A 25,886-nucleotide genomic window follows, 5' to 3' on the forward strand; every position below is an offset into this window, starting at 1 on the left:
ACAGAAGCGGTGGGCAATGGTGGGGACACTGCAGGCCAGCTGGAAGCGATGTCAGGCGGCGTGAGGCGTTGCTCGCCCTGACCTTTAGAGTTAGTGCAGAGCAATCTCCCTGCGGCGCGCTGAGCTGTACGTCATGCCTTAAACTTATGAGTAAGGAAAATAACGACCCGGGGTGACGCCCGGGTCCTCACTCCGAATGTGAGAGGAATTTTTGCGCGGGTACAGGTCGCCCCTGGGTGCCCCGCTTACTTCGCGGGATGCCCGGGTGCCGTGATCTGCCCGTCCCTCCGTGCCGCCCGTGCCAAGGACAGAAGTGCCGGCGCCGGGAGGCGGCGCGCTGCTCCGCTGAGCCGCGTGGGGGCGGGACAGCGCCGCGTACCGGAATTCCGGCCGTTCCAAAGGTCAGGAATATTTCGACGTGTTCTCTTTGGCTCTGTTCGCTGAGTGGCCGTAAGGGTCTTCATGACGCTTAGAAATAAATCGCCAAACCTGCCTAAGAAATGCTTCATGTGTCTGCAGGAAGCAATTCCTTTTCTGTTCTTCTGAGGGAGCAATTACACCGTTTATAATCAAGCTAAGAATGAAAGGGAAATGGTGCCTTGTGCAGCTCGAGCAGCAGCATGACCTGCACGGCTGTGGCTCTGGGCCTCACTGCGGGCTGCGGTGCTGTTGGGCCTCCGTCAAAAAACCTTTTTGCAGCATATCACAGCCACAGTCTCTCCAAAATGCAGTTCTGCTTCCTCACGCAGCTCTGTGACAAGGTCCGTTTGTGACCCCTTTGCACCCCCGCTGTTCCCCTTCTGCCGTGTCCCCAGCACGGCATCCTGACCTGCAGTAACCCTGAGGCATTGCCGTGCGAGCTGCAGCACCCATCGTGCTGCTGTGGAGCTGGCGGCCCAAGCACATTCCATGTGAAATGCAAGGGAAAGCTCCTGGTGGACTTCAACAGTTTGGTAGCTGCCAGGGAGGGTGAGGAATGCAGAGGAGACTTGTGCAGCTGAGGTGGCTGCTCGCAGCCACACAGGCTCAGTCTCCCACAGCGCTGATTTCCTCTCAAGAAGCCTTTGTGAGCCTGAAGTCATACCAGCGGTGATGCCAGGTTCCTGCTTGGTTGTGCACTGGTGCTTGCTCCAGCTCCAGGGTGGCACATGTCTGAGGTGTATAAATGAAGGTACACAAAATACAGCCCTTTTTGTGCGGCCTTTCTGCAGCTGCTGAGCTTGATCAAACTGAGGCGATAGGGTGGGTAATGTGTGACATCTGTTTTGCTGTTGCAAAACCAATAGGCAACATTTGAGCAAATTAATTTGATTTTTAAGAGCAGCCCAAGTGGTTCCTGACTAGAGGGCCACCTAGCCAGTATTCTGTTTCCAACCTGCAAGGACCCCTGTGGAGGTCACTTACAGACACCCCACCAACCTTAGTGCTCGTTGTGCAGCCATGGTATCTTCAGGCAGTACCTCCACTCTCTGCTTCGTGGTGAGCCACATCCTGCTGTTCATTTTGCTTCCATCAGCCTAGTTCTTGCAACTGAAGCTGGAGAGTGCATGTGTAGCTGCCATCCATCCTCTCTTCCACCTGTGATCCCTGAATTCCTCTTCAGTCCAGGCAAAGAATTCCAGGCCTACTCAGACATTCCTTCAGTGAAGCTCCCTTCCCTCTACAGGCTCCCACCTTCCCATGTTAAGTCCTTGTGGGAGGCTGATTAGGGGGCATGAGTCATGCTGTTGTGGGAAAGGAGGGGTTTAAACCTCACGATCATCCTCTTTCTGTGTTTCTGATTGTTTTGCTCTTCCTCTTAGACACAATCTGTAGCTCAATTTTCACAGGTTCTTCATGGTACCTTCTCTGAGCTGTGGATGAGAAGACAAATATTTCTTCCAGGAAGGGCCTGGGCCTCTGCTTCCCTCTTTGTGGCTGGGAGAGGGGGAAGGGTGTAAGCAGCAGCAGAGATCTCCCTGTGTAGGGGTCTCTACAAAGGGCTCCTTGTCCCAGTGTGCTGCAAAACTTTCAGGCCTGCTCTTGCTTTTCCAGAGGCAGATTCCTTGAGTGTGTCTCCTCCATCTGCTGAGACCCCACGACAGGGAAGTCTGAAGGAGCTGGAGGAGAGGAGACCATTTCCCCGTCTCACACCAATTTCCTGTTAAAATATTTCTTAGGAAATTAGGCAAAGGGCATCTGGACATCATATTAGCCTTGGGATGGTATGTGGTACAGTATCTGCTTTAAAATATTGCCTCAACCTCAAACATCAAGAACTGGGAAAAGAAATTGTGTTGGACCATGGGCAAGATGTTGTCCTTTGCACCAGGAGATGCGAGAGTCTGGCAGTAGGGGAATTTGATGCACAGAGACACTGCACAGTGGCAGTCAGTGGATCTTTGTTGCTAATGGAGAAAGTATCTGGTTTGTAGTAAGAGGTTAAAAATCCTCTGATTATAGCAGTTTGTTCACTGTTTCAGGACTACTGCACCCTAGGTCTTTTAGTCTTCTGAAGACTTTAAAATCAGTGTTTGAAATATAAGGTCTTGCAACATGAGTATTTTAGCCTAGCAAAAATGATGCTAAGGGGAGAAAAAATAAAGGAAAGGACACACATGAGGAGATGCAGAAGTGATGAGCTTCAGAGATAAAACTGATGCACAGCATAGGACCAGCAGACCCAGGGATCTACAAAATAAACTTAGACTAAAATTTTTCTAAGCAGGTAACAAATAGAGCATGGCAGTTTGCCATATGTGTAGTATTATACCTGCATAATCACATGGCATTTGGCTTAGGGTCATGCTGAAACTTCTGCTTACATGTACTGGACAACACCTCTGTCATTTATCTTCTACAGCCTGGAAAAATGAAATATTAATGCAATGCTCATCTGAATCTGCAACATTAAAAAAGGTATGAAAAAAGAGAAACTAGTTCTTTCTTTCTGTGAAAGTTGTAGGAAATACGGTACATATGTAACTTTTACTTCACCTGTTCTATTCCATAATGTATATTTCTAATAAAGGTCTTTTACAGTCAGTTTCTCAGAATAGTCTGGTTTTCTAAAAGCCAATTTTCTTGCACGCACCTGGATCCCAGCTCATGTTGTCTGTGACCTGCAATATGCTTAGGGAATACTAAATTCTTGAGAGAAGTAAAGCAACTTGCTTGCAGAGAGCTGCACAGAAGTCTGCTTTTCTTTCTGGAGGCCCATTGAGAAAATCACAGGGAGTTTGGGCAGCCAAGGAAACTGAAGGACTAGAAAGAAAAACTGGAGAAAAGGACTTGGCAGGCACACAGTAGAATTTAAAGTCTCTTTTTATTTGGTCATTCTCAAGTTGCTTACAGAATACCGTGTCACACAAAATCACATAAACATGCACTTGCCTCACTGCATCCGTCTTATGCCATGGAATACAACTTTTAGAGCTCTTTGGCCCAGAGCTGTGGCACATGTGTAGCTGAAGGACTGTGGGAGAGGTAAATTGTACAGATGTGGGAAAGCAGCTGAGTGGTAACAGGCAGGTGGCACTGGTGAGGAGTGGTGAGGAGACAATTGGAATAGCTTCAATTTTTAATACAGGTTTGTTAATGATGATTTATCCTAAATGTCCCGTATGGGGGATGTCTAACTTACTAGCTCTGAAAAGTAGGCAATTCATGAGAGAAAGAAAAGCAGAGTATTGCACAGCAAAAGTTTCATCTTCTTATGTCTAAGCAAGTAATTAGCCTGACTGTCAAGTCATTCTCCCTTAATCCCAGACTACACCTTTCACAATAATTTGTTCCCCGCATTTCATTATGGGCCACAGAAGTGATGGTTTTTTCCAATACACAGCATCTTTCTTGTCCACGTGCTCTGAATATTGTATGTCCATCTTCCAGTCAGCTATAACTGGTGGGTCCTGAAGAAACAGCAAACAATAAATTTGGCAGCACTGCAGCAAGAACTGTGTTTCATTTCCACTTCCTGTGTGAATGGCAGCTTCCTGAAAATCAAATGAGAACAGCTTTCAAAGCTTTGTAATGTTATGTTGATGTGTTGTTACGCTACCTCCCTGCTCTCATTCTGTGCAGCTGCTCCACAGGAACTAAGCACTTAAGAATTTCACTTGTCAAAGCTGCCGGTACTGTTTGAATGGGACATGCAGGGGTCCCAGTGTCACTTTAAAGGTTCTTTTATTTATTAAGTCCTGACTTCTGGATTGTGCCAAGTGTCCAGCACCTTTCTCTATTTCCTCCTAGAGAGATCTGCAAGGAGTTTGGTAAGATGAAGCTCTTGGAAAAGCCCAGCAAGCTGCAAAAGGAGGAAGCTCCTCTTTGGAAGTTTCATATATCTGTGCTATAGATATGTCATATCTTCACAAAAAAAGCCCACTAGAGACTAGTCCATGTGGATAGCAGGTGTCAGGGCTCTGTGCACATCAACAGCCTCTGCATGCTTTCCTCTGCCTTCCCAGGGGTTTGGCTGCTTGTGTTCAAGGTCAGCTCAGATTAAGCACGAGCATATGACCTTGTATTCAACTCCTGCAACAGCAGCCACGCTGGCAGAAAGGGTGGTGTGAGAAGGAGTTATGAGAAGCCTCATCTTCACCCACCAATTGACCCAGCAGCTGAGTGGTGGCTAGGTGCTTGACTGAGCTGTGGTGCTGGGATGCCTGTGCCCAGCCTTGCTGGTCCTGACCCACAGACCAGCTTCAGCTTGGTCTTGACCTGGCTGGTCACTGTGAGCTTGCCCAGTGGTCACTGGTTTGTGGCTGACCCTGACCACCACCACTGGCCCTTTGCTCTTTGCTCCTTGCTTGGGTCCAGTAGGGCTGTGCCTTTGTTTGTAGGGCCACAACCCTGCCTGTCCTGTTGTACTTCCCTTACAAGGTTACATGTACTTGAGAATATTTTGGGAGTATATGGGCTGGAAGGACCTGGCCACAAGTGGAAAACAGCCTCATGCAGAAGGGAGACCTCTCATTTTTTAAACAACAAGCTGCACAGACAATTGAACCATTGCCCCGTTTCCTGGGCTGTGTCTTTACTCACTTGAACAATCTTGTAAAGTGCTGAATTTTCGCGATAGCGTTGCCTGAGCAGCTTCATTATGTCTTGCATCATCACCTACAGAACAATCAGAGCACAAAGCAGACTGTTATCATGTGGTAAGGCAAGCACTGGGAAGTTTTATTTCTCATATTGGGTCAATCAGTAACAGAGAAGTCACTCATTTCAGGCTTTGGAGGAAGGTCCCATAAAAGCAACACAGGGCTTGAAAATGCTTTCTGCACTCGTGTGTTCCTCATCCAGCTGGACAATTCAGATAAGCAGTGTGTGGCTGTGTATCATGGGATACAGAACCATTTAATTTTGGAAGGCTCCCACAAGGATCCTCAAGTCCAGCTCCCTGCTTCTTTGTGGAATAGCTTAACTCTTAGAAAGACCTGTTTTTTATCCAGTGCTGCTCTCATACCTAGGGTTGCTAGAGCTTGGCTTTCTACACCCCCAGCCCTCTCAGCTCAGAAGTTATCCAGTGTCATTGCTGACAGATTTTGAGCAGTGCCCTTAGTAGAAACAAACCTCTAAATGAATGGTAGATGCTGATGGCTCTTTTACACAGAAACATAAAATACCTTGGTCAAAGTATTATTCCCAAGTGGAATGTCAAAACCTTTAATTATGGCATCTGTTCTCTGTTGTATATCTTTCTCACAGGCATCAAACAGCTTCTGCAGTGCAAAAACAACAACTGATTACAGCATCAATCACAGTGAAAACAGAAGTGCAGTGTGCAAAGCATGTGCTGAGAAAACATCTGCTTTAGAGTAAATTGTAGGGCTGCTGATTGAAATATGTCTTCAATAGCTGGGAAACAAACTGTTTCATCCAGCTGCTTGCATTTTGGAGCCCATCCTTCAGCATCTGTGGGGCCTTATCATCACAATCAATGCTAATAATGGCCTCATCTCCTTTAAGGTAATACCACTTTGGTATTTTCTTTCAGATCTCTCCAGTATCACAGCAGTGAGTAAGACATCAAAATGAGGACTCCCAACTATCAGTTCAAGCACTAACATAAGCAAAGCATATTGTTTTCCCACTTGTGCTTAACAGGTGCAAGAGATGGGACTGGTACTTGAGTGTGTGTGCCCTTCTGAAAGGCAGGAGGAAGAAGGTCACTGTCACTTTGATCCCTACAGCATTCCACAGGCCTAGATGGGCTGGAAAATCAGAGACCTAAGCTTAGGCCCCAACCCTGTCTGATACAAAAATACAAATGCTCAAAGGCTGCTATATGGCTACATCATATTGATCTAATAAGAATGAGATGGAGAAAATGGATGTGAACAAACCTTAATGGCACGGCTGCCTTCTTTATATGTCCAACGGTGGGGCATGGAGCTCCTGACTTTTTCCCATTCCCGTAGCCGGAGCAGCTCATATCTGTCCAGCACAGCAGACAAACGTGAAGGGTCATTGATGTCCTCAGAGTGTTGGTGCATGACTATTGCTTTAGCCAAGAGCTCTTGGATTCTAGGTCAAGAAGGACATTAAAAAATGTATCCAAGTCAAGATGAAATAATGAGTGAATGTAAATATTTTACTTATGAAACTGTTTCAGGAATCCCATGTTTTCTACGATGCACTTCTCATTTATATTATAAATCTGGCAAGCAGCTTTTCTGTGGAAAATAGTGCTTGCTCAGCTCAGTTTTTCATGATCACAGTAGAATCTGACCAGAGTGGCATGTTGATGATGTCATTGTAGACTGGTTTATTTTAGTCTTTATTTAACTGGTTACCCTGAGAATGTCTTCTTCCCTTTGCAGAACAACCCATGCCATCTTCCAGAATTCAGTTACAAAGAGATGCTGGCAGGTTGAAAGTCTGGAGAGAAGGTGTCTAGGCTGTCTGGTCAGAAACAGAGTCCCCAAAGACTGGAGGAAGCAAGAAGTATGTGGCTTTTCAGTGTAGAAACACACACAACGTCTGAAATATGAATAAATACTTTACCTTGCCTCTAGCTTTTTGATCTTCTCTTTCAGCATCTTATTTTCCTCTTTCTCCTCATGCTGTATTTGGATTGCCCTTCCAGGAAGTGCTCTGAAACAGATTTGTGAGATCTCTTTATTTGTACTTGGACACTGGCACAACAGTGGACATGCCTCCATTGAATAATCTGAATTCAAGGAAAAAAGCTCTGAGGTGGGAAAATGCAAGAGCATCCAGGAAAAACTCCATGGGAGCTGAACACCTCCCCTAAAAGCTCCCACCCAGAATTTATGCTCAAATCAAGTGGGAAGTTATCTACAACAGAAGAAACAGAGGTATGGTTGTGAGGATTGTCATGATTTCCCCCTCTCACAATGATTATTAATATAAAGAATCACACCACCTGTTGTGACTATCCAGAAGGTGAGTACAAATAGTGTCAAAGAAACTTCTGTTCTCATTGTGTATCCATCTATAAGGGGAAGAAAGAAAGAAATAATAAACCACAATGCAATCAGTGGGCAAGTATGCAATAAAGTCTTTAAAAAATGCACAAGCTAAACTTCCTCCCTCCAATTTCTGATCAGCCCATGGGGAAAAGAAATATAGAGACCAAAACTTGTCAAGGCTGTTCTTTGCCAGAGGGGTGGTTTGTGATTCTGTGAGTCAATACCAACAGTACAAATAAAATACTCCCAAAGTATAAGATCTGCATGTTACATGGTGCAAATCCAACAGCTTCTGTAAAGTGGCCCTGGGTTCCCAGTACAGCCTGGGCAAAATTTGTTGCTAATGCAGAGCCCTCCCTGTGTCTGGCTGATTTGTAATTTTCTGTCCCAGCCACCCTAGTGTGCACCAGCTACAGTTCACTGTCAAAGGCCACACTAAACAGTGTCATTTCTGGTCACTGGACTCTCACATTATTTTGTTGTCCATTGCTTTCAGAAATTCATCTCTTTCCTTTGTGTTCTTATTGTCCATTTCTTTCATCATTTCAAATATTTCCGCTTTTTGTTTATTGTTCACCTCTTCCATCAGTTGCAACATTTCCTTTTTGTATTTATTGATGATCTCGTCCATTATTTCAGGCATTTCCTTCATGTTGGAAGTCTGGTCTCCATAGGCTGATGGCTTCTGTGAGGTGTCAGATGTATGTCTGAGGGAAAAAAGAAAAGGGAACTCTTATAATGAAGGGTGGTAAGAACACATCCTCAAAAGAAGTACTTTATAATAGCCAGTCCTGTGTGCAGAGGCTTCGTGGCTACATCCGTGCCCGCAAGCAGATCAGAGACAGGACAAAGGGTGCGCAGGGGCACAGGCTTGGCACAAGTGAGTTAGCACTCTCCCAGATAATGCCTGATACAGCTCAGAGGACTCCACAGGCCAGGGCATGCCAAAACCAGGAGAGTTTGACTAATCATTAGTTCTGGATAAAGTGGGCAAGATACAAGGACAGCTTCTGAGAAACAAACTCAACCCAGACCTGCAGAGAGTGGGGAACAGCAAATGCAGGTAACTGTTCTTTAACTGTTCTGCTAAAACCAACTTTGCAATTTACAAGTGTGGGTTATTTTAATAGAGGAGTACAAAACTCTGTGTTCTCAAGGAAATTTTTTATTTGTACAACTGCTCTGTGTCCTGTTTCCTCACGAGGATCCCAAATGTCAACTATTAACTGTACAGAGACAGTCCCAGATTAAGGTGCTCCTGCAGCTTGGATCCAGGTGGAACAGAGACCAAGCTTGTCCCTGCAACCAGATGTCAGAGAAAGCCTCAGCATGAGGCTTTACCTTTGTTTTATGCCAATAGAAGGCTGCACTGCTGCTGCAAGGGACTGTGCTGCCCCTCCACCTCAGCATCACTCCCTCCCACTGAAGTACATTTTGGTTTTGTTTACTTGGATTGGTTCCTTTCCAGTTAAACAATTTCAGTTTCAGTCTTTCACTGAACACACCATCTTTTTCTTTAAACTCAACAATCCAGTAAAAAATTTACATTTTAGTCTGCCTTTCCCTGCAAAATTGATGAGCTCAGAGTCAGAGACATGAAATCTCAGATCTTGTCACACTCTTTATACTGTTCTTTCTAGTGTCTCTTCCTCTTGCACCACTTTAAGATCTGCCTCACACTTTGGAGTTGTTCTTGAGCTGAATTTGGGGACAGTAGCCATCTCTGTGATGGCTGGAAAGGTTAGGAAGTAGAAAACAGAGCTCTTACTGAAGATTTCACAGTCAGAAAATGTTTGCAATTCAGCACTCATGCAACCCTTCAGGAAGCTTCCTAGAAATTTTCAGACCTAGGGAAATTAAAGTTTACCCAGAGACACCCCCTGTGTAACCTACCTGCTGCTTTGTGCAGTCATCTTGCTGGGATCAGTGTCCTCATGCTGACCTTCCAATACTTCTGTTCTTCTGTTGCCAGAAACATTGTGTGTGTGCTGTGATTCTATTCCTCTGCAGCCAGAAATGTCGTATGTACTCCACATTGCTCCTTGAGTGAAGCCAGAAATATCAGGTGTATCAGACATTTCTGTTCTTTTGGAGCCAAAATCGTTGCCTGTATTCCACATGTTTCCGTTGCTGGAGTCAGAAACATTTGATGTATTCATGCCTTTACAGCAGCAGCAGCAGAAGCCGAAAATGTTTGTTGAAATGAGTGGGCAGCCCTGAGGACTGTCGATGCTGCTGGGAGTGCAGAAAGCTACTGATAAGAAAGTTCCCTAACAAAGGCACTTTGCTGTTAAATAAAAACCAGAAGGAAGCCCTGCCTCTTTACAGGAAAAGTTACCGTTTACAGTATGTCTAGAGTCACATTTCTCTCTGGCCAATAAAAGCAGGGGAGGTTGCCCCTCCCTGTGCAATATCAGTGCTTTCAGTTTCAGTCCCGTCCCATCCCGGTTCACCCTTTCTCTGCTCCCAGAGCTGCGCTCCTCTGCACTGCAGTGGCCATGGCCAGCCAGTCAGTCTTTGTTGTTGCTATAGATTTTGGCACATCCTACAGTGGCTACTGTTTTTCTCTTGCTTCAGGTACAGACCAAATCCGGCAGGTTAACTGGGGAATAGAGCATGGGCTCAAGACCCCAAAGACGCCTACGTGCATTTTGTTCAACCAGAAGCAGGAGTTCAAATATTTTGGCTATGATGCTGTGATGAGGTACAAGAGCCTGCCCTCCAGCCAAGCTGACAGCTGGTACTTCTTCGAGAACTTCAAGATGCAGCTGTACAACACGGTAGGTGGGCGAGTTACCACTAGTGGGGGTTGGGGCTCTTCATTTACATGAGGGGTGGGGCTTAGAGAATCCATGAAGAGGGCTGAGTAAATCTGGTTGATGAGGATGAATTTTGATGAACAAACGAAAAATTATTTATTTTTTTAATTGCTGAAAGCTTCACAGGTCCTTCCTTTATGATGTTTTTTATTTGTCTAAAGACAATAACAACCTGACTGCATACCCTGGGTGAAGGCAACTATCTGTTCCTAACAAAAAGCTGCGCTGTTCCCGAGTTTGACAGAGAAACTGGTCTCCCTTTGGGACTCCTTACCTTAGTCCTCAACAAGAAACAGGGATCAAGTGAAATTTCCTGTAATTCAGAGGAGATGGGCAGTTTTGGGATTATCTCAAATCCCGTCCCGTGTTACACAGCTCCCCCTAGCTCTCCCTCCCTTGAAATGTTACTCTGCAGCTAATGTAAGGGTGTCTTTGAAGCCTGCAGTGGCTTTTATCAGATTTCTCTCTGAAGGTTCTGTGCTGGATCAGAACAGTTCACAGCTTTATCTGTGTTTGCTTGCTCAGCCAAACACCAGGCTGCCTTAGGGCCTTCCTTTCTGTGCTCCAGGGTCCCCCAGGGCCTCTCAAGTGTAGAATAAACCAGAGCACAAGGCCAGTCCCAGGAAAAGCACCAGGTCCTCTCTTTGGTCGATGGGAGGCTTCTTTGAAGATTTTCCTCCCCAGGACAGCTGGGAATGATGTGGTCTGTCACAATGTCACCTCTGGAGCAGTTGGTTCTCATTTGCTTTCAGCAGGGGCTGGAGAGAGGTTTTAGATCAGAACTATTTCTCTGCATCTGAGGAGCAAATGGTGAAGAAAAATTTCATTACAGAATCACTCCCCACTGTATCTTCAGGAATCCACAGGATCTACAGTCTTTACAAAATTTGGCCTAGGTGAAACAGGGGAATTGTCAACCATATTGACATTTTGCCTGCTGCATCACAGGCAAGGTGGGTAAGCAGTTTGGTAGCTGACCTGTCCCACTTGGACTCATTTAGCCACAGTAGTAAAGCCAGTGCTGGGAGTTTACTCAGGTTTGGAGACAAGGGTGTCTGGGTGCCTTATGTTGTGCAGTGCTTGGTGTGAAGGGGACGGGTCTCATGTGACCCTGGGCCTTTTCTTTTGTAGAGTGTCACAGCTGGCATGCAGCTGAAAGCCACCAATGGAAAGACACTTCCTGCTCTGACAGTCTTTTCTGAAAGCCTGTGCTACCTGAAGAAACATGCTTTGAATACCATTAAGGAGGCCTCTTTCCAAACTGTCTATGATCCAGAGGAGATCACCTGGGTCCTTACTGTCCCAGCCATATGGAGCGCTGCTGCCAAGCAGTTCATGCGTCTGGCAGCAAAAGAGGTAAAAGCAGGGGTTACTCCATTTCCACAAATAACCTTTGGAGGTTTCTTTGCCCATTGAGGCAAGGGAACTCCTCAATATGTAAACAACCTGTATTTCAAATTTCAGTCCATTGGGCAGAGAAATCTTCCCTATTGAGGGTGATGAGGGAGAGGATGTCCCCAAATGGCAGTAACAACAGCTCTGCCCTCTCCCACCACCGCCATGTAGAAATGAGACCCACAGAGATCAGCAGTGCTAGAACCAGCACTCCTGCATGAGCTATGAGCTGCTGGGGTGAGAACAGTCTCCTTAGCAGGTGGTGTTCATGCAGCGGAAATCTCACACCCTTGCCTTGAACTAACTCCTCTCTCTTGTGATTTTAGGCAGGAATTATCTCTGACATGCTCTCTAGGAACCTGATCATTGCCTTAGAGCCAGAAGCTGCATCACTGTGGTGCAAGCAGCTTCCACAGGAAGGGTTTATGGCAGACAGCAGTGACAAGAGGAAGTTTGAAGACTCCCCTGGAATCCAGTACATTGTCGTTGACTGTGGAGGTAAAATTTTCCCCGTTTAACAGGTACCATCTTTGCTGGCCGTGGTGCATGGCTATTTCAAAATATGGCCAAAGCTCCCAGAGCTTGGACTCCACTGGTGTGCCCATCATGGGTTTTTATGTTTATTTCTCACCTAATGAGATCCTGTAAGCAGGCAGAAAAATAGGAGGAAAGTGGGAGTGTGTCTGACACTGCAGTGCTCTTCAGCCAGATGGTCACAACACGAGGTCCTGCCCTCGCACCAGATCAGCTGGCACGATGTCCCAGCATCAGCCACCAGCACGCACCACGTGCTCCTGTGTAGCCTGAGCTCACAGCCTTGTCTCCAAAAGCAACTGTAGTTAGTGCCCAGTGAAGTGACCAAAGAGATGAGCTAGCAGGCACTGGAGAGTAAATTATTAAGAATATTTGATGAAGCACTTCTCAATAATTTCTCTAGTTTCCTGAGATTTTTTGGTGTGATGTGAATTTTCTGCCAAGAGCAGTCTGGTGGTTGTGAACAAATAGCAAAAAGGCATCAAGAGGACCATAAGTTCTTGGGAGTCTTCTCACCACTGCTCAGGAGCCAACCACCTATGTAATCAGACAGGAGATTGGCATCAGTGAGCAAGTCAGAGCTTCCAGCTTTTATCAGAAATAACTGTAGGAGCCTTGTGAGACCAGGCTTTTAAACAAAAGTTTAAATTTTAAATTGAAGTTTAAATTTTTAAATTGAAGAAATCTAGAGAAGTACAGACAATAGCAGAAGAGTGAGGATGAGGAAAAAAAGCAGCAGAAAAGCACATCTGTGAATCGGGAGTTCAGAAGATGATTGAATTCTGTGGAAACTCATGTACTTTAAAGCAACCAGTGCAATTAAACTGAGTCTCTTTGTGTGAATGTGTGTGTGTAGGTGGCACAGTAGACATCACAGTACATGAGATCCAAGAAAACCATTACCTAAAGGAGCTACACAAGGCAGCTGGAGGTGGATGGGGAGGCAACAGAGTGGATGAAAACTTCATCAATTTCCTCAAGGAAATATTCAATGATGGCATATGGGATGAATATGTAAAGAAGCACCCTACTGAATTACAAAGTATGATGTACAACTTCAGCCTACAGAAATGCTCTGATAGAAGGGAGGCAGTCTACATGCATTGCTACTACAACTTGACCAAAGTGGCAGAGTCCAAGAAGGACATCTCCCAGTTCTTTGAAAAAGCAGCAGGAGCTGTGTGGTGTGATGGGACAATCAAGATTACATATGAGAAAATGAAAAGCTTTTTTGAGTATAGTATCAACAATATAATTTGTACTTTGAGGGAAATTCTTTGCAAACCTGAGATGGACAAAGTCCAGTACATTTTACTTGTGGGAGGCTTTGCATCCAGCATCATCCTGCGAGATGCAGTCAGGCAGGCCTTTAGCAGCAAGTATCACATCCTTTGTCCCATGGAGGCCCAGGTGGCCATTGCAAAAGGGGCTGTTTTATTTGGAATTAATCCCCGTATCATTACCTCAAGAATCAGCTGTAGGACATATGGCTTAGAAATATGTCAGAAATTTGATGATGCTATCCATGATGCCCGTAAACGGAGGGTCTCAAAAACTGGTGACTATATTTATTGCACAGGTCTCTTCTGCAAACTGGTGGAAATTGGGGAATCAGTGAACATACAGGAAGTTGCCCACTATGATTTCTATCCGACAGAACCAGATCAAACAAAGGTAGCCTTTGCTTTCTATTGTACAAAAAAACAGAATGCTCGGTATGTAGATGAGGAAGGGATGGAACAGCTTGGCTTCTGTGTAGTGCCATCGCCAGACACGAGGCTGGGGAAAGATCGCAAGCTGAAGGTGGCGATTAAATTTGGGCTCACTGAATTTGAAGCCACATGTACTGATGTTACTTCCCAACAAAGTCAGACAGTTATAATAGATTTTTTATCTTATAATTACTCCTCATATTGAACAGATCTTAGATGTCTTTCCAGCCATTATGATTCTAACAATTCTATGACTTCTACAATAGAGGAGACAATTGGACCAATAAGTCCATCATGCAACTTTCTATTTACACAGGATAACTACAAGTCTGATTCTCTGGTTCCTTCCATTCCTCACCCACCACCCTTTCAGTCCAACACCTCATTTTCTCTTGTATCTGATAACGTGTTTGCTGCTTTATCTCATGTCCTTTTAGCTTGCATCTCTGTACACAGCACTTCATACCACCAATACAATCATCTGTGACCTACCTGTGTTTGATGCAAAGCCTCTGGACTGGGTTCTAACTTCCACATAAAGCAGCCCATAGCTGTTTATTTTAGCCTGGTGTCTTCTTGCAGCTACATCTTCTGACATCAGGTCACTTTATCTGAAGTCCAGGTTTAATTCTGCTGGGGGTGACATTCAGTGGATTTCTCTTTTCTTCAGAATATCATTTTTATAAACTCTGTGTAATTAAAGTTCCAGGGTCCCAGACAAGAGAGCTGAATGAACCAGTCTAGGGACTTGTGTCCAAAACCTGTGGGAGTGTTGTTTCCATTAAATGATTGGGTGGTTTGATCTCATTAATTGGGCAGATATGAATGCTAGATTGTAACTTTACAGATATGAATAGTGCATATGCTGCTGCCTGATGACTCTGTCCAGCTCAGACAGACATCTGCTGCTGTCTGATGCTCTCTGCATCTCTGATTTGGGCATGATTATTTTCTACATCACCTCCTCCTGCTTGCATCATCTGTGCAGAAGTCCAGCACAGTGTAGGCTTCCTGGGCCTAAATTTGTCCAAGAAAAGGGTGCAGTCCTACAGTGTGCTGGCTCTGGCTGAGGTGGAGTTAACTTTCTTCATAGTGACCCTTATCTTGGTGTGTGGTTTGGGTCCAGAATGATGCTGATAACACACTGATTGTTCAGGGGTTGTGAGTGGTGGGCTGGGGTTTGTGGAGTTGGCTTTCTTCCCCTCCACTAAGGATGTAAAGTTTCTCTGCTGAACACCAGCCTCCACCAATGCAAATTCTTGGTTAGCTGGATACCATGCAAGAAAGCTCAGCACTGTCATCCTTATTAGTTGAATGATTGCGTTAGAGTTACTGCTGGCCAGGTACTGAATGTTGTTAATCACTAGAGCAGCATTCAGAGGACTAATCTGCATATATGCTATGTCCTATGATATGTAAAAGTGGGATTTTGAAGTTACTACCTTTGCTTTCACATTTAAAATGTTATGTATGCAATAAAAATATTCACAGCAGACACCTGTGTGCATTTCTACCATGTCAGGTGGTATGCTTTGTAAGGGCCATTCTGGGGGTTAGGTCCGAAGAAGCTGCGTAGTCCTGCTTTTTTCTTACCCTTTGCATTTGGTATTTTCACCAGTGGAAAGCCCAATACAGCTCCACCCAAGTCCACCAATGCTCTGGAATGGGAGAGAGAAGTAGGGTCTGGGAAAGTGGCAGCGGGGAAAGCCCTTCCCACCCATGTGGTAGGTGGGCTTTAGGATTCAAACATTGCCAATGGCAGTCGTGAGTGCAGCTCCTTGTTCTGCTGGTTTTGATGAGCTGGTTTTGTTGATAACCTCAGACACTGAGCATGGGCAGATGCAGGTGTTTGTCCTTTCTGTGAAAGCAGCACTGAGTGTCAGGGTCTCGGGCTAAGCACCCCTGAAACCTGTCAATATGGGGAGCTCTACCCTCAGCCTGACACTACCAGGGGTGTGGGAAAATAAGCTACAGCTGCTGAGCCCCTGGCAGCCATCCTCTGAAACAGGTGCATCTGCTGAGCTGGGGATTAACCCCACTGAACAATAAATAGTGTGGGTTGTTTATGGTAAAAATCACAGATCCCCAAGTTTCAAGGATAAGAGAAGGCAGTGAGATTTGCAGTGGCTGTAACCAGGACATCGATAAGCTCTAGGGCTGTGATGGCTGCTGGATCCTAAATGGCTGGGTGAGTAGAAGGTACCACCCACTTCTGTGGCTGGATCTTGCCAACTGCCTTCTGCCTAAAGCATGTGATTTCTCGGAAACTGAGAGAAAGTAGTAGAGACACCATTTCCTGGCAGCGAAGTGGGAGGCACATCCTCTCTCCCCTGGCTGGGATGGAGATGGGAACAGCTTGGCCACAGCCCAAACACCGTGGCTGTCCTTTCTGCTTCAGATTTCCCAGCGCCATCTGGCTCCCTGGCCTCACCCTGCCTGCTTGATGTCGGAGGAAAATAAAGATTCACAAAAAGTTCACAGTAACTCTAAGCCTTGAAACCATGACAGTGGGATGCTGGAGTAATGGAACCATGAAGAAACCCCAGGAACAGAATGCTGTAAATCCTTATGCCCTTGACAAGTAATGATTCAAATAGATTCAAGTAGAAATGGCAACAGAGGTTTAACAAAATAAAGTTTAACAATAACTTAGCAACAGGTGACAGGATGTAAAGACAATTTCAAGTTACCTGAGATGATTATAATGTTAAAGAACACATTCCCAGGGGAATTTGTATGTGGAAATGAGAGGATAATGAACTGGACTGAGATCAGCACATGCACATTAAAAATTTTTGTTACACAAGTGTGAGTGGCCAATCTCCTGATTCTTTTTTGGTTACTTTTTTGTAAAAAGGATTCTGCTTGTTTTCCAAAAGGTTGGAAAAGGCTTGGCCTAGCCTGGCAGCCTGTTCTTCGGATTTGTAATAAAATAATGTCTCAACTCAATTGATTGGCTTTTGCACACCAGGATTCCTTTCTTTAGGGATAACAACCTAACATCCTGAGGAGCTTTTCCCCATATTAGAAAATAGGTCTCTTCATACAATAGAAATTATGATTGAGAGGATTCACTTCCTTTGGCATAATAAAACAAACCATGGGAGAGGAAAAATAAATGAACCAAGCACTCATCCTCTTGCCCACGTGTGGGGATGTAATGACTTCATCATTAAACAGCTCATTTTTCATAGCTCTTCCATTTCCAGGCCAAAATAAACAGGTTTCTGGAGCTTTTTGTTTTCAGTTTCTAGAGATTGCTGAGATGTAGCATAGATGTGTATAGCCCTGAGGGGTATATTAGATATGAGCTCACTCTATCTATCTATCTATCTATCTATCTATCTATCTATCTATCTATCTATCTATCTATCTATCTAATCTGTCTCTAATATGATACATATTAGAGATGTCAAAACTTTATGTGGGATTATTGTGTTCATCATAAAAGGACTTGACAAATCATGCAAGGGGAAAATAGAAGATAACTTTCCAAAACAGTAAAAGTAACACCAGAGGATGGACGAATAGAAAAGCATGTCACAGAGAGAGCATAGCGACATGCTTGAGGGAAGACATCATTGCTTTGTCTGGTCAGGGATTGCACTGTGCTGCTGACACTTGGCTTGGTCCTAGACAAAACTGACCCAATTGCACCCCAGAACTGGACCAACCAAGTAATATTAGGGTGCCTGCATGGAAATGTGTTTAAAAAAGGGCAGGGAACACTGAAAAGGGGGGAGACAAGTCCGGGCAGGTACAGTATCCACAAGGATGAGGACTGCAGCAAGAGCAGTTGAGCACAAGGCGGAGCAAGAGCAAGGGACACCCACACACCAACCCCAGCTTGTGCACCCCCCATGGTCTCACCAAAGGGTCTGGCTGTAACCTGCAGCATGGGGTGGGGAAATAGGACAGGGAGAAGTGAGGCATCGAAGTGTTGGTTAGTTGGTTTGTTCCTTGGCAATAAATTAATTCAATTGAAATTTCTCAACTCAAAATAGGTATTTTCTGTCCAATGACAGGATGTCTGACTGTATATCAAGGGATAGAGCCTGTTCATAGTGCAATGCCCCAGAGGAGCGTGGGGGAGAGCAGAGAAGTCTCCTAGGGAATCCTAGAATGTTTAGGATTGGAAGGGGCTTTAAAGATCATCTAGTTCCAATCCCTCTGCCATGGGCAGGGACACCTTCCACTAGACCAAGTAGCTCAAAGCCCCATCCAGCCTGGCCTTGAATTCTTCCAGGCATGGGATATCCACATCTGCTTTGCAGGTTTCTATCAGACTGCTCTTTCTTTGCTGTGTGGTAAAAAGGGAGAGAGAGGCAAGTGGGCAGAGATTTAGTGAAGTCATTTGAGGCCTCCCTCAGCAGCAGTGGGACACAACCCCACCAAGACCAGTCTATCTCTAAGTTTGCAGCCAGCACTTTCCTTCTGCCCTGGGGTATCAGGCTGGTTTTTCTCCACATGCTGCATATTTTCCCCTCACACCTGTTCCTTCCCTCCTCTAAACCACCCCAAACAATATGAGGTTTTGTCTGCCCTCAGCATCCAGCAGCAGTTTCTCAAGCCCCTTAGCCCTTATTTAGCCTGTGTGCCCTGGACTTAAGCAGAACATTCCTGCCAGAGGTTAAGCCCAGGCATTGCATGGATAATCCACAAAAACTTTTTGCCTCCAGTTCCAAGTGACTGTGACTATAACAAGTCCAGAGATGCTGTCTGCAGCTCCACCCTGGCCCTTCTTTGGCCCCTTATCTCTCTCCCAGGCAGTCAGGGCTCAGAGATAGGACAGAGATGGCAGCTGCAAGCCAAGAGGGTTAGAAAAGTGAAATGGCCTGGCCTGACTGTGCTGCACCGTTTATATCCGGTGCTAAAATGAAGTGGCTTTGCAGGGCACCGTGGCCAGGAATGCTGTGCCGCGCTGCCACCACCATCCCTGCAATGCTGTCATTTTCAGCCTCCCACCCTCATGGGACCAAGGCTGGAAGCAGCTGTGGGGTGAGCCCCTGTTAAACCAGAGGGCTGCGGGGAAAGCAGTGACCCTGGTGTGAAGGCAGGACTGGAGAGAGTTGCTGGAGCTAGAAACAGGATCTTTGACTGAAGGACCAAAAAATGCCAGGGAGAGGGGATGGCAAGGCACCACAGTGCCCTCAGCACAGCAGCACTCTTGGGAGAAAACCAGGAAAATTAGTGCTTGGGCAAGGATCACCTTCAGGAAAGAGAAGCCAAGCACTGGCTTTGGCAGAGGTGAGGGGTGAAGAGAATTGATCTTTTTTTTTCCCCACTGAAAACTGCCTTTTTTCCCTTCTCTCCTCAGACGGTGAGACCTTTGCTTTGGCACCTGACCTACGACTACAGGGCTAGTCCTCCTTCTCATGTGGTTAGTTTCTTTCCTGATTAAAAGTGATTAGGTAGCTCTAAAACCTGCAGAAATGTGACAGAGGGGAACAGAGACAAAGAGACCCTTCAAGATCTCTTAAATCCCCAGGGCAGTATTTAGAGAGCCCTGAGGAGAACTGGAGCAGAAAGACCCTGCCAGGACCTCCCTGTCCTTCTCCTTCCTGCTGCAGCCTCCATTGCCAACATCTCCTCCACATGTCGCTCTCTGAAGCAGAGGTGCAAAGTGCCCGTGGTGCCTGGGAGAAGATATATGTGGATGCTGAGGACAATGGGACAGCTGTGCTGGTCAGGTAAGGAAAGAGCCCATCCAGCTGCTGCCCCGCAGGGGTGAAGGAGGAACAGCAAGGATGGCGTTACTGCTTAGGAGCATGTCTTGATGTTTTTCATGCAGCCCTTGCTAGGAAGAGGAGCGATCCACACAAGGAAAAATGAAAAAGAAAGGGGTAAGGGGGTGGGAAAAGAAGAAGAGACAAGAACAATATCTTCATCCATAAGGTAAAGGAAAGAAAGTGTGGTATGAAAGAGAACAGGAACAAAACATGGGCCTTATTTCCATCTACCTCTACCTCTAAACTCTTTTAGTGCTCTTTTTAAACTCAGTGTTTCACTTCTGATTCTCCTTCAGCCTCAGTCCATCTGTTTCACTGTATTATATCCTTTCCTCTCTTAGCTTTCATTCTGTTTCCCTATCTTCTGTTCACTTTTCACATATTCCACTCTCATCTGGGACTTCCATCACTCCATAAGCATGGATCAGTTCAAATACTATTTCTGGTTATCAGACCTTTAGCCCTCTCTCCAGCTTTCTTGTATATCACACCTTGTGCCTGGATTACCCTCATGAGCCCCTCACCTTACATGCTGCTCTTTCCTTCTACAGGCTACACAACCTGAGCACAGTTAGGGTCCAAAGTGCAGCCATAAAATGTTGCTAGCATCCAGTAGCTTGTCTCCCCGGGGTAATTTACCCTAGAAGGTTTTGCTTTAGTGTCCTACAGCCCCAGACCTGCCTGTAGAGAAGTTCAGGGTTTCCCAGGATGGGAGAGACATGGCCATACTGGAAAGAGTCCAACAAAGGACCAGGAAGATGATGAGGGGACTGCAGCATCTCTCCAATAAAGGCAGAGAAAGCTATGACTGTTCAGCCTGGAGAAGAGAAAGCTCAGAGGAATCTTAGCAATGTGTACATAAAAACCTGAAGGGAGAGTGCAAAGAAGGCAGAGCCATGCTCGTCTCAGTGGTGCCACAAGACAGGACCAGAGTCAATGTGTTTCAAATTGAAACACAGAACAAGGTTCCCTTGAACATCAGGAAAGACTTCTTTTACTTCTGAATGCAACTGAGCACTGGCACAAGTTGCCCAAAGAAGTTGTTGAGTCTTCACACGTGTAGATAGTCAAAAGCCATCTGGCCATGGTCCTGGGCAACTGGCTTGACCAGTGGTGTTGACCCAGGTGGCCTCCAGAGGTTCCTTCAAACCCAACCATTTTGTGACTCTGAAATGCAATGTAGAATTTGCTATGGATATTTCAGATAGATAAGCAGTTTATCCAATAGAGTAAACTGCTTCTTTTTAAGAGTTTGACCAAGATTACTGTAATTGATCAAAGATAATTTCAAACACACTGAATTGTGTTACTTTTGAATAAATTACATGAGCAGTACCCTATACTCAAGCAACAATCCATCATAGTCAGGAAGAAAGCTTTGCAGTGGACAATAGGAAGGGGTTAATTAACAAAACCAATAGTAGGGTTTCTCTATGAAGACATCCACCGGTATCACAGTGGTCATATCTGCTGTCCAGAGCATCTTTGGGAATATTGAACTGTCACAGTCACCCCATGTGAACCTGCTCCCACTTCTCTGTGAAAGTAACACAGCGTTAACACTGACAAAATATTAACTTTAGAAGCAGTGGCATAAGTTCATTATAGGTTTTAACATCAAAGGAGCAAAGGAAATACCCTGGGCAGAGGCAAGGGAGAGAGGATTGGCTGCTACGTGCATGGGGGTTATGCACAAGTGCAAAAGGCAACAGAGAAACAAGGAATGCAGAAGTGTCTGTTCTAATAAAGAGACGGGGAAAAGGGACATAAATGCATAAGGCAAGGCTGGAATGTGTGGCCATGTCTCATTGATAGCTTGGTCCACAAGTCAGAATGTCTCTCATTCCTCAACAGGATGTTTACCGAGCACCCAGACACCAAGTCCTACTTCACACATTTCAAAGGCATGGACTCTGCTGAAGAGATGAAACAGTCAGATCAAGTCAGGGGCCATGGCAAGAAGGTTTTCAGTGCCATCAACGACATGGTGCAACACCTGGGCAACTCTGAGGCTTTTCTTGGGATAGTGACCCCACTCGGCAAGAAACATGCCACCCAGCTGAAGATTGACCCCAAAAACTTTAGGGTGAGTGAGCAGCCCTATTCCCAAAGAGTGTAATTGTGAGGAGGACATGGTTTCCCCTTTGAGAGGTAGAACTGAGGAACATAGGCTTTGTATGTAGGAATACATATATATGCCTCAGAGAATGGAGGTGGTAGAAGGTGAGATGGTTGATGGTGGAAGATGGCAGGAGACATCTGGCACTGGTGGGGAAAACAGCTGTGCAGCAGATGTGGTGCAGGCAGGTGATGTGGTGCTCAGGTGGGAGCTGCACAGCTGCCCATGAGCTGTAGAGGGTTTTCTTAGTGCAATATGATCCCCACACCTGCCATTTAATAGCAAGATACAGAAAAGCATTTCAGCCGTGGACTTCAGTCCCTGATGTATTTTTATCTTGTAACAGGAGCTGAGCTTTTCTACAACAACTAAACCAGCTGTTATTGAGCAACAGTGTCATCATTAAACAAACAAGCATTGTCATAATGAAACAAATAATAAAAACAGGATCAAATTACTTGTCCAGATCTACCTAAGGTCACCAGCAGACTGCATCTATAACTGTTTTGTCTGCCTTCCATAGCAAAAAAGAGGCACCTTCTGGCAAAGATTATTTCAAAATGGTGATTTCAAAAGCAGTTTTTAAATTTGGGCTCAGTTTTCAATGAGTGGAAAAATAAGTGATGATTCCTGGCTGAAAATACTTTTTCAGAGTAAAGATGCACACAGAACAATAAATGCTGCACAGGAAAGGAGTTGTCCTAGTCACCTACCTAGTGACTGCAAGAACTCTGGATAGCTAATGAGCAGGAAAGATGAGGGAAAAACTTACCCCCAAGCCATATATTCCATCGGTGTCCAACAAGGGGCTGATCATGGCCTCTAAATACTTGGGACAGTCTCCTGCCTGGAGGATTGCAGTGGATGTACAAAGCACATCAGTCCTATACAGCCAACATTAAGTGACAGGTGCAGTCAACATTAACTAGATACAACTAGGTAGTTAAAAACACCAACAGCAGCTTTTTGTGAATTCTATAATGCATCTTATTTTCCATGCCCTGTTACAAGCTCTGCAGGTCATGCGCTGTGAATTGTTCTCGTACCCCTTTTTGCCCTCCAAGAATCCCAACTAAAGAGATGTAATTTCTTATGCCTCTAATGTGGAGAAAAGTTCACACTGGTTGTTTCTTCTCTTCTCCTTGTTTAGATTATCTGTGACATTATTTTACAATTGATGGAGGAGAAATTTGGCGGAGACAGCAAAGCTTCATTTGAGAAGGTGACCAATGAAATCTGCACCCACCTGAACAATATCTACAAAGAGGAGGGTTGGTGAGGATGTGCACCTTCCAGGCTCTTTAAACAACTTGCCAGCACTGATTTGCTGCTTTTGGGCCCCCAGCCACAGCTGGAAAAATTAAAATTTAAAAATAAAAACAGGCAAGAAAAAAGGCTTACACAATATAGATATCAATGTCAATAATTTTCTTAGCAAACTGAGTTTCTACAGCTAAACAAAACCCACAGATACATCAAAGTCAACCAACAAATCCCAATATGCTTTGCAGTTTCAGCATTTCAGGTGGGTTCCTCTGGCCACCATCCTTGAAGATTACATTTTAAGATGGTGACTTTAAGATTTCTATTCCTAAAAGAAAGACTTGCTCCTTCCAGCAGCACCAGCAGCTCTTTGGCTCACCTACCACCTCTCCATCCTCATGGATGACCTGAAGGAGACCAAATTGAAGCATCTCCAGAATCTTGGTAGAGGTCATTATTTAAAAGGCATGAGTATTGTTTTGTGTTTGAACTTAAACAAGTGGGAAGTGGTGTACAGGAATGACCATCTGAGAGACATGAGCAAAGTCCCATCTTGCATGAACCAGGAGAGTCACCCAACCTTGGTTTCTCAGAGCAGCTTTCAGCACAAGGGATGACGACATTGAGTGTGGTCACCACTGGACACCTCTGGGCAGGGATGAACATCTTCAGGCTGTGGATTTCACTGTGTTACTCCCAGGAAACTACTTGGGTTGCATTCCCACATGAAGCAAGAGTCGAGTTCACTGGCTCTTGTGCACTCAAAATGCACCCAGCTGATGGAGACTGCTGTCTCGCTGCATGGGCAGCACGGGGGGGGGGGCTTAACCTGACATGGAACTCATCCTGTCCAGTCAAACAGCCTGAGCCTCCCTTCAGAGCTAACTGGGTCCTGAAATACTTAATTATTTTTCTTTGTATTCCTTAGACTTGGTGAAATAATCAGCTAATAACTGCAAATAACCACATGCTGGTTTGCTTCAGTAATGCAATAAACACAGAAAAAGCAGATATACCCTCTCATTTGCTTCACAGAAAAGGTGATGTGCAGCAGTGGCAGCTGGTTACAGTGCACTTTTATTGGTGGTTCTGGGGGGTTTCCAAAACCAGCTCAAGCTCCCACCCAGGCACCCATCACACTTGTGGCAGTCAGGCTTCTCATGGTTTTCACTTAACCATGAAGCAACAGTTTTCTAAACAAGTAAAAATGCAGTTTTCCTTCATTAAACATGTAGTTTTCCTCACCCACTGCATTTGGCAAAGGATGCTAAATCCCAAAGTCCAGAAGAGGAACTGTAGCCAGAGAGGAAGATGGGGCAGGCTGCTTTATTTGCTTCACTGTTCTGTTCAGCTCGGGGAGAAAGGGGAGTGTATTGCACAGCACTGGCAAGGACTGTAAAAAAAGAACAAGATGTGTAAAAAAATGTTTATAGTCTCAAATCCCTCTGAGGGAGTACAAGTAGTTAAAGCTCTGAAAAGAGGTGCTGGCAGTTCTTTACTCCCATTGCTCTGCTGCAAACCAGGCTGAGTTTAGGAATATTTGAAGGCAGCAGTTAAAAAGCTACAGTGGTTCCAAAGAAAAGTCCCCACCCACGTACCACCTTCTAGAGATGGAGACAGGCTCCAGCCGACTGAAGGTGCCTGAGGGGTGTAAAAATGCCTTCTTTGCAGCCCCTCTGAGACAGCACCTGGAACGATTCCTAACCCTTGTGCACTTAACTGAGCATCACCATCAATGCTTTGCCACAGCCAGCATCTGTCAGATCATTTCATCCTAAGAAAGGGCTGTACAGCCACGGTAGCTCCTACTGCTCTCAGTCCCTTTGTGACCTTGCTGGTGTCCAGCCCTGCTTTGTTGCTAGTTAATGCTGCCTTTCTGATGGTGCATCTCCTAGAACTCTGCTTGCCTGCAGTGCTCTGGCAACATCACTGAGCCTAGAGGAAGGGATTTGGGACAAACCAGAGCCAAGAGAGGTAAGTCATGAGAGAACTTTCTAATCGCCTGCTGACTCCATTCTATGCTCACAGAGGGGGAAGCAGAGATAAAGTGGAGAGCCAGGGCTAGAAGGAAACATTTTTTCCTCTTTCCTTCTATTTCCAGCTGCTGATACAACTCCTGCCCAGCAGTCTGCTGCTTCCCAGTTTTGCAAACTGCAGGGAAAGAGAGATTTCAGGTCTTACTGAAAAGAATAAATCATTACATAAGGAGAAGCAGTGCAAGAATTTATTAAGCAAGTGGAAAAAAGTGATCAAAGCAAAAAACCCAAAGAACAAAAGAACCATCGTGCAGGACTGGACAAAGAGTGCATTAAGATTTTTTTATAAGCCTCTTTTTTTATAAGCATCAGAAGAAACTACTCTCTACTGTCTGTGGAATAAAAGACAACGATGTTGAGGAAGGTGGCAGTGAAATATGGGACAGAGAACACTAAACTGGAGTGGTTATCAGGTGCTGCAGGCCCCTACGCAACACTGCACACTGCCATAACCTCTGAAGCGTGGTTCAGTCTGCATTTATACTTAGCTTAATGCTGACTGCCACCCCCATCTGCTGTGTCCCCACAGGTAAACCCATCTGCTTGGATGTATCCACCTGTTGAAATGCATGAAACAGAAGCCTCTCAGCGTCCCTCAGAGAAAGAAAGGAATGCAGGGATTAAGTTGGAGCCTTTAGAGAAACTGAAACATATTAAGCTGCACAGAAGTGAAGCAGGAGTGAAAGTTTCAGTTTTAAATAAGTAGAAATGTATCTTAAGTGCCTTAAGAGAGTGTGTTAGCTAGCAAAAAGCCCTAAAGCCTAGTTTAAAGCTCAGTAGTGCTCCCTTTTACAAAATTAACTTAGTTCCAGACATAACAAACACATAGCAGAACATAGCTTGCATTTCTAGATAGAACAGAGA

At 45.2% G+C, this 25,886-nt stretch overlaps 3 protein-coding genes and 1 non-coding gene across 6 annotated transcripts; 3 read left to right on the forward strand and 1 right to left on the reverse strand.

The window, feature by feature from the left end:
* The first annotated feature begins 133 nt into the window (after positions 1-133).
* On the forward strand, positions 134-282 carry LOC148184304 (U12 minor spliceosomal RNA). The gene has a single exon (XR_015772617.1). It is a non-coding gene; the product is annotated as a U12 minor spliceosomal RNA (small nuclear RNA).
* A 3,003-nt stretch (positions 283-3,285) lies between these two features.
* Positions 3,286-9,730, reverse strand: LOC106628405 (uncharacterized). Of its 2 annotated transcripts, none has more exons than XM_014256686.2 (8): positions 9,309-9,730; positions 7,886-8,122; positions 7,370-7,438; positions 6,988-7,077; positions 6,327-6,507; positions 5,607-5,702; positions 5,023-5,097; positions 3,286-3,890 (listed from the first exon to the last, which is right to left on the reverse strand). In XM_014256686.2, the coding sequence occupies exons 1-8, from the start codon at positions 9,572-9,574 to the stop codon at positions 3,738-3,740; spliced, it is 1,167 nt and encodes a 388-aa protein (XP_014112161.2). In that variant the 5' UTR covers positions 9,575-9,730; the 3' UTR covers positions 3,286-3,737. The 2 variants fall into 2 exon arrangements, with proteins under 2 accessions (XP_014112161.2, XP_014112160.2); XM_014256685.2 differs by having other exon boundaries at positions 3,286-3,974; positions 9,309-9,727.
* A 127-nt stretch (positions 9,731-9,857) lies between these two features.
* LOC102109909 (heat shock 70 kDa protein 12B-like) lies at positions 9,858-16,682 on the forward strand. Of its 2 annotated transcripts, XR_015772554.1 has the most exons (5): positions 9,858-10,195; positions 11,366-11,590; positions 11,956-12,127; positions 13,020-16,063; positions 16,274-16,682. XR_015772554.1 is itself a non-coding variant. In XM_005527690.3 (4 exons), the coding sequence occupies exons 1-4, from the start codon at positions 9,914-9,916 to the stop codon at positions 14,078-14,080; spliced, it is 1,740 nt and encodes a 579-aa protein (XP_005527747.1). In that variant the 5' UTR covers positions 9,858-9,913; the 3' UTR covers positions 14,081-16,682. The 2 variants fall into 2 exon arrangements, 1 of the variants encoding a protein (XP_005527747.1); XM_005527690.3 differs by having other exon boundaries at positions 13,020-16,682.
* Positions 16,683-19,344: 2,662 nt separating this feature from the next.
* Positions 19,345-23,997, forward strand: LOC102110092 (cytoglobin-like). The gene is made up of 3 exons (XM_014256596.2): positions 19,345-19,565; positions 21,459-21,690; positions 22,874-23,997. Exons 1-3 carry the CDS (start codon positions 19,471-19,473, stop codon positions 23,000-23,002), a joined length of 456 nt encoding a protein of 151 aa, XP_014112071.2. The 5' UTR covers positions 19,345-19,470; the 3' UTR covers positions 23,003-23,997.
* The last annotated feature ends 1,889 nt before the right edge of the window (positions 23,998-25,886 follow it).

The sequence above is a fragment of the Pseudopodoces humilis genome, chromosome 5 (assembly GCF_049639895.1).
Source record: "Pseudopodoces humilis isolate 2021_Gansu_Grassland_sample_001 chromosome 5, ASM4963989v1, whole genome shotgun sequence".
In the NCBI taxonomy this organism is placed as follows: domain Eukaryota; kingdom Metazoa; phylum Chordata; class Aves; order Passeriformes; family Paridae; genus Pseudopodoces; species Pseudopodoces humilis.